Consider the following 15934-nt stretch of genomic DNA (forward strand, 5'->3'; position numbering starts at 1 on the left):
CCACAATGAGATATCACCTCACACCAGTCAGAATGGCTAAAATCAACAAGTCAGGAAATGACAGATGCTGGCGAGGATGCGGAGAAAGGGGAACCCTCCTACACTGTTGGTGGGAATGCAAGCTGGTGCAGCCACTCTGGAAAACAGCATGGAGGTTCCTCAAAATGTTGAAAATAGAACTGCCCTATGACCCAGCAATTGCACTATTGGGTATTTACCCTAAAGATACAAACATAGTGATCCAAAGGGGCACGTGCACCCGAATGTTTATAGCAGCAATGTCCACAATAGCCAAACTATGGAAAGAACCTAGATGCCCATCAACAGATGAATGGATCAAGAAGATGTGGTATATATACACAATGGAATACTATGCAGCCATCAAAAGAAATGAAATCTTGCCATTTGCGACAACATTTGAGGTCTTTTTTGGAGAAATGTCAATCTCCTTTGCTAGTTAGTTTTTGTGGTTGTTTGTATTTTTTTGTTTGTTTGTTGACAGATGGAGATCACAGAGAAGCAGGCAGAGAGAGAGGAGGAAGCAGGCTCCCTGCTGAGCAGAGAGCCCGATGCAGGGCTTGATCCCAGGACTCTGGGATCATGACCTGAGAGGAAGGCAGAGGCTTAACCCACTGAGCCACACAGGCACCCCTCCTTTGCTTGTTTTTTAAATGAGGTTAGTAGGCTTTTTTTTATTGAGTGTAAATGTCCCTTATATATTTCAGATGTTAGCCTTTTATCAGGTAACATGGTTTGAAGTATTTTCTCCAACTCCATACATGCCTTTTCATATTACTGATTTTTTTTTTTGCAGTATAAAAGCTTTTTAATTTGATGTAGACAAGTCTACTTGTCTATTTCATTGTTGCCTGTGCTTTTCGTGTCATAGCCAACAAATCTTAGCCAAGACCAAAGTGAAGCTTATCTGGTATATTTTCTTATAAAAGAGTTAAGTTTCAGATATTACTTTTCAATCTTTAATCAACTTTGAGTTGACTTTTGTGAATGGTATGAGATCTATTTCATTTGTCTGCATGTGAGTATCCAGTTATTCCAACATCATTTCCTGAGGAGATTGTCCTTTCCCCACTATGCAGTCTTGGATCATGTCAAAGATCACTTAACCATATATGCATGGATTTACTTCTGGGTTCTCTATTCTGTTCCATTGTCTATAAATACATCTTTAGGCCAGTACCATAACTTTCTAATAGGTTTTGAAGTCAGGGAGTGTAAGGCTTGTTTCCATTTTTCCAGATTGTTTTACTTTTTCTTAATCTTTATGATTCCATATGGATTTTAGGATATTTTTTATATTCCTGAAAAAAAAACAGTATTGGGATTTTGGAAGGGATTCCAGTGAATCTATAGATCATGAGGTAGTATAGACATTTCTTTCAATCAATGAACAAGGCATTCTTCCCATTTATTTGTGTCTTTAAATTCTTGCAGCAATCTTTTGGAGTTTTCAGTGAACACTTCTTTTGCCTCTTTGGCTTAGTTTACACTTAAGTATTTTATTCTTTTTGATGTTATTGTAAATTAGATTATTTTCTTAATTCCCTTTTAGGGTTTTTCATTGTTAGTGTATAGAAATGCAACTGGCTTTTTAATATTTTGCATCTTACAACTTTACTGAATTTATTGGGTGTTACAGTTTTTCTTGGGGGGGGTGGTATTGGGGTTAGTGGAATCCTTTGAGTTTCCTACATATTAGAACATGTAACCTCTGAACAAAGAAAATTTTACTTCTTTCCCAATTAGGTTGTCTTTTCTTTTCTTGCCTAATTAGTATTGCTAGGATATCTTTACCATGCCAAATAAAAGTGGCAATAAGTTAGCATCCCTGTCTTCTTCTTCCTAATTTAGAAGAAAAGCTTTCTTCATTTTGATGTCGGCTGTGGGCTTCAAATGTGAACTCTATTATGTTGAGGTAATTTAATTCTCTTCCTAGTTTATTATTTTTATCATTGAAGGATGCTCAATTTTGTAAAGTGCTTTTTCTGGATCTATTTTGATTATCATAAAATTTTTATTCTTCATTCTATAATTGTGGTGTATCACATTGATTTTTTTTCGTAGATTGAAATATCCTTACATTTCAGAGATAACTCCCCCTTGGACATGGTCATTTATGATCTTTTAATGTGCTGTTGAGTTTGGCTTAATGGTATTTTGCTGAAAATTTTTGTATCTCTATTTCTCAGGGCTATTGATCTCTAGTTTTCTTTTCTTACGATGTCTTTTTCTGGCTTGGTATCAGGTAAATGTTGACCTTATAAAATTAATTCAGAACTGTTCCCTCCTCTTCTATTTTTTGGAAGAATATGAAAATGAGTATCATTAATTCTTCTTTAAATATTTGGTAGAATTCTCCAGTGAGCTCATAATCTCTTGCTCCTTTTGGTATTCTACTCTGTATCTTTTGGTTGGAAAGTTTAATCCATTTACATTTAAAGTTGCTAATAGGTTACTCCTATCATTTTGTGAATTGTTCTCTATCTTGTAGTTTTTTATTCATCTTTGCCTCTTTTGCTGCCTTTTTTTGTATTTCATTGGTTTTTTTTGTGGGTTTTTTTTTTTTTTTGTAGTGATGCACTGATTACTTTCCTATTTCTTCATGTAACTTCTATAGGTTGTTTCTTTGTGGTTACCATGGAAGTTACATAAAACATGACCATAAAAAATTATTTTAGTCTTAGGAATTTCACTTCAGTTGCATTCAAAATCTACTCTTTTACTTCCCCCTCATAATTTATATTATTGATGTCAAATTAATCTTTTCATATTGTGCATCAGTTAACATACTTCATATAGTTTAATTTCATATTTTTATATTTTAACCTCTATACCAGAATTTTAAAAGACTTAGGCAACACTGTTATTGTACTATGATATTCTGGGTTAGTCTATACATGTATCTTTTTCAATGAGTTCTGTACTTTCATAGGATTTTGTATTGATGTCTATCATCCTTTTATTTCAACTGAAAGGATTCCCTTTAACAGTTCTTGTAAGGCTGTTTTATTGTTGATGATCTCTCTCAACTTTTGTTTATCTGAGAAAGTCTTTATCTTTTATTTCTGAAGGACAGTTTTGTCAGATACAGTGTTTTTGATTTGTAGTTTTCTTTATTTTCCTTCTTCTTTGAAAATATCCTCTCTCTTCTTCTGACCTACCAGGTTTATGCTGATAAAGCTGCTAGTAATCTTATGGACACTCACATGAACCTGACAAGCCACATTTCTCCTGCTGTTTTAAAAAGTCCTTTTCTTTGCTACTTAACAATTAGGTTATTATGTTTTTTAGTATATACTGTTTTGAATCCTCCTTCTCAGAATTCCTAGTGTTTCATTAACTTATTTCTTCCCCCAGATTTGGGAAGTTTGGAGCCATAATGGCCTTATTTAAGCTTTCTTCTCCTTTCTCTCTCTTCCTTTTGTGACTCTCATAATGTGTATGTTAGTCCTTTTGAAAGCGCTTTAGACTTTCTTCACTCTTTGCTTCTTTTTTTCTTTTTTCTCCTCTATTTGTATAATTTCAAAAGACTTTTCTTAAATTTGATTATTTTTTTTCTTCTGTTTCATCAAGTATGACGTTGAATTCCTATGGTGAATTTTTCAATTTAGACACTGTATACTTCATTTCCAAAATCGATTTTTAAAAATATGTTTTCTTTGTTGAAATTCTGTTTATTCATGTATCATTTTCCTAAGCTCTTTGAACATTTTTGTGACAGTTACTTGGTATTCTTTATCAGATAATCCACATAATTCCTTTTCTTTTTCTTTTCTTTTCTTTTTTTCTTTCTTTCTTTTTTTTTTTTTTTTTTTTTTTAGTGTCTCTTTTTGGTGTTTTTTTTTTTCCTTTGATTGGGCCATATTTCTTTGTGTTTTTTTTTTTTTTAATGTGCCTTATAACTTTGCTTTGGGATCACACATTTTTAAAATAGCCACATTTTGCAGCCTTTATAGATTAGCTTCATGTAGGGAAAGATTTTGACCAATCAGCCTGGTTAAATATTCTGAAGTCTACTCAAACCTTTTCTGTAGAGGTTTATTCTTTGCACTTGTATGTGTAAATTTTCAATTAGAGGGACTTTTATCTTTTTTCAGGAGCTCATAATCTCTTGCTTCTTTTGGTATCTGTATGCAGTACTGCTGGTTCTCTGGAGCTGGCATAACCACTCAGATCTCTTTCGTTCCTTGTGGCCCATGCTTGTAGAGTATGTTGGTTCCATCAGTACTCCATGTCAGGCAAGACAAAGACCAGTCATGTGGGTACTTCACCAAAAGTCTGGAACACTGGATGCATGTTCCACTCCTCTCTTCTGTCTTCCAAAGGAGTGGCTACCAAGCTATTTTGGTTTCTGTTTCCTGTACCACAAGTAACATCAGCACAAGAAGCCCAAAAAGCAGAAGCAAGCAATTCCTCCCAAGTGTGGTACACTGTGCCAAGGAAGATTATGGTGAATGCCATGAATTTTCCCACAGAGTTTGACATGACTAGTTTCATACTCATTTGGTTTACAGGAGCCCTTTTCCTTACTTCTGGATTTCTCACAAATAAAACTGGTCAATGGTGTGTTGTTTAGACAGTGTCTCCTGTGGGACAAAGATAGTCTGGGGCTTCCTATTTCATCATCTTATTGACATCACTCCCTTGACCCTTTCTCTGTTTCTTAAAATGAAATCCTAAATATTGTTTTTTGGGACTGTGACAACATTCGATTTTTCCAGTTACCATTTTATTTCTAAACTGTTTTTTCCCTGTGAAAATAAGCAGCCAACTGTACTAGCAATCTGTTTGTTGGTAATCATTCAATATGATCTGGAGCAATATGATACGCTGGAAACAGGAATTCTACATTACTTTAGCATCAAGTTTTCCTTCAAATATCAAAAGTCTAATTAAAGAACTCTCAAAACTTTATTAACAGTATTTATACTTAGTTCAGATTTTGATTCCAATGTATTTAAATGATTGCACAATTCCAGTTTTCTTCTCTACAAAACTCTTGAGACTGCATTAATTACTATGGCAACTAGTATGAATACCACACTAGGTTCTTTTACTAAACAATGATTCTCTATTTAAGCATAAAAATAAAGTGCAGCCAACATGATGTCATCTAAGGTACCTCTACAGGTTTATACTGATACTGATTTTCTCTGAGGCATCTAAACAGGAATTTGGGGAATGTTTTGAGATGAAAGATTAGTTTTGAAATTTATCCACTGTTTAAACATTTTCTGCTAGAAAAAAATGACCTCATAATTTGATGGTGGTGAGAAAGGAGTACTTTCGATTTAAATATGGACAATAAAGAAAGCCTCTATAATCTGATTTGGGTCAAATTATTAATCCAGTGGATAACAACGAGCTCTAATTTCCCCTCTGTATCATAAGAGTGGTCTCTATGTGAAGTGATCAGATGGAGTGCGCACTAAATTTGCTGAACATTGCTATGGAAAGAGGTGAATGTCCAAAATATAACATAGTTACTTTAGAAGAAACTACAACTTTGCAGAATAATCATAATTCAGCAAATAGACACATTCTTTACTATTTTTTCCTCCCATAGCACTTTGAGCACAGAAAACATGGTTCAGTGTAGTCTCTCATGCATTTATTTATATCCTACAAATTTCGGAACTACTGACTACACTGCAAGGTCTTTAAATAGCACACTAATTTTTAAAAGAAACATTGGACATTTTGACCTTTCTTACACTGTTAAACCAGTTACATTCGCTGAACTGAAAGAACACAAGCTTTCTCAGCAGCTTAGACTAAATGTATTCTTAAAGTCTTTGAGAATTAAAGAATTCTTAAAGTCTTTACTGTTCCCAGACGTTTTGTGTAATAGAGGGAAAATTTTAAATATCAGAGAAAAAAAAAGCTCACAACCAGAAAAGAAATGACTTCAACTTGTTACGGGTCATCTAGAGAAGGCTTAAACATGCAAAGCTGTCAGCTATGCAGATGGTTAAACAATGATCAGGCTCCCCCAAGATATTTAAGAAGAAAAATCTCTAATAATATGACAAACCATGCCATGAGTGACCTACAACATATCCATAAAGTGTTTATTGCTAATTTATTCACATTCAACTCTTATTTAATACTAAGAATTTTAGAAAACATTAAATATTTAAGCATGAGTGAAAGGTCTATAGAGAGTCTAATTTGATATTAGCAGCTACATATATGTGTATGTGTATATATATATATATGTATACACACCCATATACAAATAGGGATATACCCATTTCATTTCTAAAATATTGAAATATATATATGCATTAATATATAGAAAGTTAGAATCATACATATATTCATATATAGAAAGCTAGAAGTATGTATTGTATAGATATATATATATGTACATATATACCCAAAAGTATATATGCATATGTGTGTACACACACACACCCACACACACATATATACATATTTCTACCTGCATAGAAATAGGGGATATGTTAGAAACTGCAGTAGACAAGTCATTAGTTAGATGTAATGAAATAAGGATGGTGAACCACCACAGATTAGTGAAATCTGTTCTATAAAATATCAATAAAGAAATTATACTATTTTATTGCTAAACACAAGCAATAAATGAAACAAAACATAACTTTAATGAAATAACATTTAATATATCTCCATAAGAAAGTTGTTATAAAAGCTTAAATATTTTCATTTGTAAACATAGTTTAATCAAAGTTTTTTTTTTTTTTAAGATTTTATTTATTTACTTGAGAGGGAGAAAGAGAGAGAGAGCATGGGCAGGAGAAAGGGCAGAAGGAGAAACAGACTCTCTGCTGAGCAGGGAGTCAGATGTGATACAGGAAATCTGGGATCAGGACCTGAGTTGAAAACAGAGGCTTAACTGACAGCCATCCAGACACTCCTCAATCCAAGTTTTCATATGTAAATATAAGTAGATGTATTTAAGTCACAGAAGAAGATGAAAAAGTTTATAGCCTTTTAAAGATAATTTAGGGTCCCTGGGCGGCTCAGTCAGTTAAGAAACTGACTCTTAGTTTTGGCTGAGTTCATGATCTCAGTGTTGTGAGATTCTGCACTGGGCATGGAGCCTGCTTAAGATTCTCTCTCTCCCTCTCATTCTGTCCCTTCTGGCACCTCTTTCTCCCTCTATAAATAAATAAATAAATAAATAAAACTTAAAAATAGTAGAATAAAAATATAATGTAGATTACTGTACTTCTCTGGTTATTGTGATTATTTGTGGTATGTCATATATATATATATATATATGAGTCATGTCATATGGTAATAAATCATATATATTTTTGTATATGAAGATTTATATATGTATATGAAAGAAAAATTTCAAACTAGTCCTTCATATATTTCTTACTCAAGTAAGAAATATATTCATTCATACTATTTATATGTTATATACTATTTATATATTATATATCACATATAATATTATATATATATTTATATATTATATATCATTTATACAATCTATATATTATATATAATATTATATATATATATTTATATATTATATATCATTTATACAATCTATAAGTTCTATAAAAGTCTATAATGCTAGGTAACAACAGTATAGTTTCATGAATTATCAGACTATGTCTTCTGAGAACACAATAATTAACTTCATTAAATGAGAAGAATGGTTTTATTTTGACAATGTTCTAGAATCTTTTTCTTCCAAAGTCAGAATAATTAAAGTAGAGCACTTATTCAGACAATATACCCCATCCCTCATCCTTCCAGAGAAAACCAGAGGGAATAAACAGATTGCAGTCTGGGGATTTAGCATAGGCATGGAATACTTCTAATCTGCAAGTAATAATTGTGTTTCAGGGATTGACTGGTCAATGGCAGGTCTATTTATAAAGCCATTTCCTATCCCCAAACCTACATTTCTATCAGAACCTAGTACATCTAGGTCCTTTAAAACTATTTTCTACTCAGACTCATCTAATTCAAGATGTGTCCTCCTTTGTTGAGAGAACATATTATCAAAATGTGAAAGTCTAAAAATAGTGGTTTATAATTGAAAACCTAATTCTTTCTTAATTATAGGTACGCTACAGTGGCACTATAATTAGAGATGATCAGTGCTCCAAAATGAGTCAGACTTTATCAGTCACTCTGTACAAGGATTTACATGAGTTTCATAGCAGAAAACCCTGGAAAATGAAGATGGCAGGATCTTTTTATTCCTACCTCTTGATGGTACAAGATTGCCCTTCATTTATTGTCTCTCTCTAATAGAACTTTGTAAATACTTCATTCATATTTGTTTTACCCATTATCTTTGATATTAAGTTAGAAAATTTACTGCTGAAATTGGAATTCTGAAGCTAATGCACACTTACTGACTTTACTAAATCAATATTATTATAACACAGTTTATTAAACTATTTAACTGAAATCTGAAAATACTTTAGATTTAAGTTGGGTAAGTCATAGCATCTTAGGACAAAACAGATAGGTCCCTATAAAGGATGAAATATTTATCTTATAATTTTAAATAATGTGCTTTCAACCCAACAAAAAGATATGCTTTTAGGAAACATTTGTTATGTTCAAACAAAAGACAACAAGTTATTTTTCATTCTTTAGCTAGTTACATATCTTTAAAATTTAGAAAATGACCTGGCTTCTTAAATCAATTTCTCCAATGACCAAATCCAAAGCTCTTACTGTGTTAAAAACAACAGCAACAACAACAACAATAACAAAAACTGGCTTTATAAACTCTTGGACAATAGAAAAATTTTAATAATATAAATAATAAAATCCCTAGTCAAAAACAGAAGAAAAAGTCTTCAATGAAGCCAAATTAAGCTGTATTAGAAAACATAAGATCACTGTCAGAACTTTAAATATTAGCAAATGATAAGAATGGCAAATATTTTTCTTCCTCTCGTAATTAGCTTTCTTAGGTCTGCAAGTAAGCACAACAGATGGCCACGGAAGAATGCATACAATACATGTCTTCAGTCTAACTTCAGCCCATTCCATCTATATTCCCTTTCCTGACAGACTGGGCACCATGATAATCAATCTGGCAGCTTTCGTTCTGTCCTAAATCCACCTTACAGGAGCCCCAGGCATGCCTAGAGCTAAATGACAGTTGAGAGAGGATGACCCGAGATGGGTGGTGAATGCTAAGTTTAGGAATAGCAGCAAGAATTTCCCATGTAACATTTTCCACCAGAAGTTTAGAAATTCACCAGACTACAGCTATTAAGACAAACTGTAATATACCTGAGGATTTGAGGGAAAGAATGTTAGTGAAAACCAATATTTTGCTTTTATAATGTCTATGAGATAGCTTCAACATTATCTAATACATTTTTAATAACACTTTAAAGAGAAATTCTTTTTTTGGAAGGGGAAACCCTTAGTCAATCTCCATACTCTATTGCAGTAAACTTTATGTGAAAAGGTAGGCATGATGAGTACAGCTGGAAAGTCACAGTATCCCAAAAATATTTTTGGGAGTCCAAAGCAAAAATAAGATTGTCCTCACTATTATCATCATGGCATCTAATTATCACACATTAATACGGTTAGCAAAATTATTCAAAATTACTCATGATTTAGCAGCACCCTTTTTATTGAACCCACCTTTTAGAAACAAACCTTTTTTTAATTAATTTTTTATTTTATTTTTTAATTTATTTTATTTTTTTAATTAATTTTTAATTTTTATAAACATATATTTTTATCCCCAGGGGTACAGGTCTGTGAATCACCAGGTTTACACACTTCACAGCACTCACCAAAGCACATACCCTCCCCAATGTCCATAATCCCAGCCCCTTCTCCCAAACCCCCTCCCCCCAGCAACCCTAAGTTTGTTTTGTGAGATTAAGAGTCACTTATGGTTTGTCTCCCTCCCAATCCCATCTTGTTTCATTTATTCTTCTCCTACCCACTTAAGCCCCCATCTTGCCATTTGCGACAATATGGATGGAACTAGAGCGTATCATGCTTAGTGAAATAAGTCAAGTAGAAACAAACCTTTTGTATACATAATTTCTCAAATTATAACCAGGTCATACATGTCAATGGAAAAATTAACATGACAAACTCCTATCACTCTGGTGATGCGTGCTGTTGATGTAGTGATGTTAGCTTCTCTTTCCTGAGAATCAATATTAATAAATAGTGTGGCTGTTAAGTACTTTTGAGGCCACAATCTTCTTTCTCTAGATATGGAGAAGCTAACTACAGTGTTGCATGCACTGAGACCTAACCAAAGTTGATTCATCAAGAGTTCCTTTTGAAGGTATGTGGAAAGGAAGTGTGAAGCCCTGCCTGAGTTTCTACCATTATAATTCTCCAATGCCACACAAGGATATAAACCTATAAACAAGGATATAACCTACACTGAGCATGGGCACAGCAAAATAAACCCAGAGACCTTTATTAGCAGGTGAAAACAGGATATTGAAAGAACCCTAGAGGTTTAGGTGAAAACCTCAGCACACTTACCAGCTGCCTAAATTTGGCCAAGTCCACAAAATTATCTGAGCTTTAGCTTAATAATACATGGTATGCAAATAAAAATCATTGTTTTGATTATCAAGCAGATGTATTGTGAGATTCAAAAAGCTAATGGGATAAAGAAGATGTGGTATATACACATCATGGAATACTATTCAGCCATGAGAATGAGATCACGCCATTTCTAACAACACAGATAGGGAGGGAATAATGCCAAGTGGAATAAGGCAGACAGAGAAAGACAAATACCATATGAATTCACTTAGAGGTGGAATTTCAGAAACAAAACTAACAAACAAAAAAACCCTAACTCTTAAATACAGAGAACAATCTGGTGGTTGTGGGGGTGGGGCAGAGATGGGTAAAGTAGATAAAGGGGATTAAGAGTCCACTTAATGTACTGAATAATGTGTAGAATTGTTGAATCATTATATTGTACACCTGAAACTCATAAAACTGAGTTATGAGCACTGAGTAATATATAGAATTGTTGAATCACTTTGTTGTACCCCTGAAACTAATATAGTACTGTATGTTAATTATACTTTAATAAATAAATAAGCAAAGAGATAATGCATATGAAACTGCTTGGGAAAACTATGATAATAAAAGGTATCAGTTTACCTAATTACTCACTATCACTTCCCTATTACTCTAGGAAGGGTAAGCTCCACAGTCTTATATTGGCAAATGGCACACCACAAATTATGCTGGCAAGGGTCCATACGTATACATGAACATACTGCATACTGGAATCATGGTCTTCATGGAGTTAGTGTACCGAAACACAAGAGTAACAGCATTCTTTTCCCAGAGTCATCTAGTCTTTTCATCTTGTCTACTGGGGAACTTGTGTGTACCAATCATAAAATCTTGACATATTGATAATTACATATATGTTTCTATGACTGAGTTAAGGAATATGGCAAAGCTCTGGAAATGTGTATGTACAGTTGTGAGGAGTACCTGGAACCACTGCGGTGCAAACAAGATAATGACAGTAACTCTCAATATATGTATACTAATCTGTAAGATAATATCTGGAAACAAGATTGTTTTTTTTTTTTTTTTTTAAGATTTTATTTATTTATTTGACAGAGAGAGATTACAAGTAGGCAGAGAGGCAGGCAGAGAGAGAGAGAGAAGGAAGCAGGCTCCCTGCCGAGCAGAGAGCCCGATGCGGGACTCGATCCCAGGACCCTGAGATCATGACCTGAGCTGAAGGCAGCGGCTTAACCCACTGAGCCACCCAGGCGCCCAAGATTGTTTTAATCAACATTAAGTAACACTAAGGAAACCATGATATAGCAGGTACCTTATTTCATTTACTTCAAAAGGAAGAATATGAATAAAGTATATAGATAAAATAAATGCAAGTCCTACTGGAATACAAGTAATAAAAACTGCTTCAAAATACACTTCTAATTGAGAACCATGCAATATTCTAATTTATTTTAATAGATCCAGTGTCATGATAAAACTAAAACACTGTGCTACTTTAAGAGTATTTATATACATATTACATATATGCTCATAGATGAAAGCAATTTGTCATTAGTAGCAAATCTGTATTATAACGTTCATATATAGAACTGCATTAAAGTCAAAGCAGTTGCTGATAGATCAACCATACTTCTGTGCTTAAATTGCAGTGCTTAAAGAAAGCATCAAGATCCTGTACTCCCAGGGCATGTGGGTGGCTCAGTCATTAAGCATCTGCCTTCAGCTTGGGTCATGATCCCAGGGTCCTGGGATCGAGCCCCACATTGGACTCTCTGCCCGTTGGGAAGCCTGCTTCTCCCTCTCCCACTCCCCCTGCTTGTGTTCCCTCTCTGGCTGTCTCTCTCTATCAAATAAATAAATAAAATCTTAAAAAAAAAAAAAAGATCCTGCCCTCCCTACATGTAGCCAGGTTATTATCTATTATCAGCTGTGGTTCGCCCCTACACACATATACATGCGCACGCGCGTGCACACACACACACGCACACACTTGTTCTCTTATTTCACTCAACTGAAGTTAGTTGGAAAAGATACCAGAGGCAATGTAGATAAAACGGTTTTCAAATTATACTCTATTACTTCAGCTGATGCTAATCTTAATTCTGGAACGGCCTAGATCTCACTCAAGCAAATTCATATGCATTCAAAGATTTTGTTAGATTATCAGAAACTATCATATGTTATATACATTGGCTTAAAACCTAAGTTTATCAGCTGTATTAAACATTTTAATAGAACAACTTCTTATAGAGAGAAAATAGTAATGAAAGAAAATTGTATGGCCATGAGATTATTGGACTTGTCCTATATATAAATACCATATGGTCACAATTTTTTTGAAAAATAGAATATATTTAATAGACATGTTATAATTATGATATCCATTTAGATCTTTGTTAGTTTTTTCTTGGAGAGTTTGAAAAAATACAGAATTTTCACACATTTCTATAATCTATCTAATTAACATAACAGAATTAACATAACTGATTTGAAAGTGAGTTTTCAACTGTAAACTATGTAAAATATATGACAGCTATCTTATTTGAAATTAAAAAATTCTGCTTCAAAAATAATAACAATCTAAACTTATTTATAGTTTGCTTCAATTTTGTTCCAAAAGAACAACCTTTATAAAACTATAATTCTGCTATAATGTTGTGTGCTTCTCCTAAGGAGATAGGTATGACAAAATAGAGATGGAGCTAAGGATAAGGATGGGGAAGGGAGGGGTATAGAGACAAGGTCAAGAACAGAGAGAGACAGAGAGGGGATTACTATCACATAATATCTTCATAGAGCACAGGAAGGAGGGAGTGAGGACAAAATGGAAAATGGTTAAATTTGAAGATCAAAATCAAAAGTTAAGAAAGCAGGATCTCTTACCCTGAAAAACTCTTTGGTGGATCCAGAGTCTAATGTTCCATAAGCAATTTCTGTTTGCTTAGAAAGATCCTCAGCACTTTCGATGGGAGATACCATCCTCTCTACAGTCAGGAAGGCAGCTAAGTTAGCCGTGTAGGAGGAGATTATGATCAGGGTAAAGAACCACCACACACCTCCAACAATGCGCCCAGAGAGGGATCTAATAACAAGTATGAAATGGATTTGTAAAGTGAAATGAATGACCTAGTAAAAAAAAATCCAAGTTAGCAATATTATGCAAATATTGACTTATATGGGACTATTTAATTTGATACTTTTTAATATATCTGCTAGTTAATAAAACTGGAAATTATTAAGCATTCTGGGTAAGCAGTCTAGATTAGCTAGATGTAATGAGCTACCCAGAGGTCAAAACTTCAGATTCCTCTGGTTCTTTCAAAGTTATAATGCCCAAATTGTCTATAGTATGAAATTTCACAAAGAAGCAATTTTAAGAAATATGCAAATAATCCAGCCAATGCCCATCCTACTATCCATTCATGACATAAGTAAACACGTAAAAGAGAATTTAACATCACTTGTAAAACTCACAATAATGTTGACAAACAAAATCAAATATTAAAAATAAAAGAATGTGTACCATAGGTGAAGTTGAAACCCTCCCTTTAATTCAGCCAATGAAGTTCAAAAACCCCCTAAAAGGTCCAAAATTTCACTGGTTTTTTTGTGTGTGCAAAAACATAGGTTTTTGATATGGTGCAGAAAAGAAAATGGGGAACAATGATACAACAAACAAAGGGATGACACAAAATATAATTCTTAATGAATAAAAATCTGAGGCTTCCTGGCATGGACTGCTACCACCCTGTTCCTCTGTGCTTCCTGCTTAAGAAAAAAAGACAACTCAAGGAAAACAAAATTAGACATTTAAACATTTGTCAAGATACAAATTCCTGATTTGTAATATAATAATAATAATAATATTTCTTTGACCATAAATTCATATGTAAAATACTTTTGAAAGCTTAATAGATCCCTAATAACTTACTTTAAATCCTAGGGAGATAAATTTAGATATGTAGATGTGGAAATTGATACATAACATATTATTCTGAAATATTTGGTGGGATTCTACATATAAAGGGATTTTAAAAAAGTAAAGGGGTTTAAATAATCTTAACAATCCAACACAATAACATTTTAGGTTAATAACTTTGCTATATCTAACAATTAAGTTTGCTCTAGTGAGAAGGTAATATTTCTAAAAATCTAAATTACAAACGTTTGGTAATTTATGGCCTAAAACAGACCTCCTGACATTTAACAGTAAGGAATACACCTTTGTAGAATAAACTATTCTAGCAGTCAAAAAAAAGTGGGGAGCTTATTTAAAAATAAAGATTTTTAAGAGTATCTATTGGCTAAAAGAGAAAGAGAGAGTGACAAGTGATGAAAAAATATAACTAAGAGCCTTTATCACAGACTCTGAGAAATGCAAAGAATTAAATAAATATGACAGAATGGAAAAAAATGAACTACTCTCTCATGGATAGGGTATTAAATACATTTTAAATTTAAGAAACCTCTTGCGTAGACACAGCCACTCTCAAAATGTTCGCTATTCCATAACAATGGAAAGCATAATTAAACGGTATGTATTCCATATTTAAGAGGGCAGCTCAAATCCCTTAAAACAAAACTGTCTTCTTAGTAATTGCTTTGACACTATAAACTGCATGGTAATTGACAATGCAGAATCGTTCTTATAACTAATTCTGTTCCATTTATAAAAACAAGTTAAAGATATGTTATTCTCTATTCCAGTGCTTAGGTCAGATTAAATGAGTTTAAATATGCCAATTTACTTGAGTTTGACAAATTATCTCAATAAATTTATTGAATTTATACTTCATTCAAAACAAAATTCTTGAGCAATTTATTATTCATTTGTAATTGTTTTCAAAGGATCAGTTAATGTTTCTGAGAGTTTCTAAGACATTTTATGCAGGGGGCAATTCAATTGATGTCTTATGGTGACAGACAAAAATGGTTTCTCTAATTAAAAACAAACCTTTACTTCTTTGAATCTGGATTAAAAGAGCAAATAAATGGATATGCTACCAATTCCTTCTTTTTTATTCTACCATTTCTTTTAAATCTATATTAAATAGCTGTTTTAAGAATGACATTTTTATTCATTGGAATCCTTTTGGGATATTAGGGGGAAAAAAACAGAGGCAAGCAAGAAAATAAAAGTCAACTTTATAGCATTTTATGCTCACAATTTCTGTGGTTCCAGGCTTCAGAAAACTACAGTAAACATATTCTAAACTTATTTTCAGGAAAAAGACCAATTCAGGTTAATGAATAATTTCTGATTAAAATTTAAATGTTCTAGTAATATTAATAACATATTTCCATACCAAGTTTTACTTGAAAAGAGGTGATAAATATCTTTCAAAATATTTAGAGTATCTCAAAGTGATCAGTGCATTTCATGAATCATCATCATCATCATTATTATTATCAT

At 33.0% G+C, this 15934-nt stretch overlaps 1 protein-coding gene across 7 annotated transcripts in view; it reads right to left on the reverse strand.

The window, feature by feature from the left end:
- The window catches only part of GRIA2 (glutamate ionotropic receptor AMPA type subunit 2), a 157576-nt gene that overhangs the window by 21946 nt on the left and 119696 nt on the right, over nucleotides 1-15934 (reverse strand). For all 7 annotated transcript variants that reach the window (XM_059374622.1, XM_059374664.1, XM_059374613.1 and 4 more), the window contains exon 12: nucleotides 13405-13603. In XM_059374622.1, the coding sequence (XP_059230605.1) occupies nucleotides 13405-13603 (199 nt within the window). The remainder of the gene's footprint in view (nucleotides 1-13404; nucleotides 13604-15934) is intronic.

The sequence above is a fragment of the Mustela nigripes genome, chromosome 1 (assembly GCF_022355385.1).
Source record: "Mustela nigripes isolate SB6536 chromosome 1, MUSNIG.SB6536, whole genome shotgun sequence".
NCBI lineage: Eukaryota > Metazoa > Chordata > Mammalia > Carnivora > Mustelidae > Mustela > Mustela nigripes.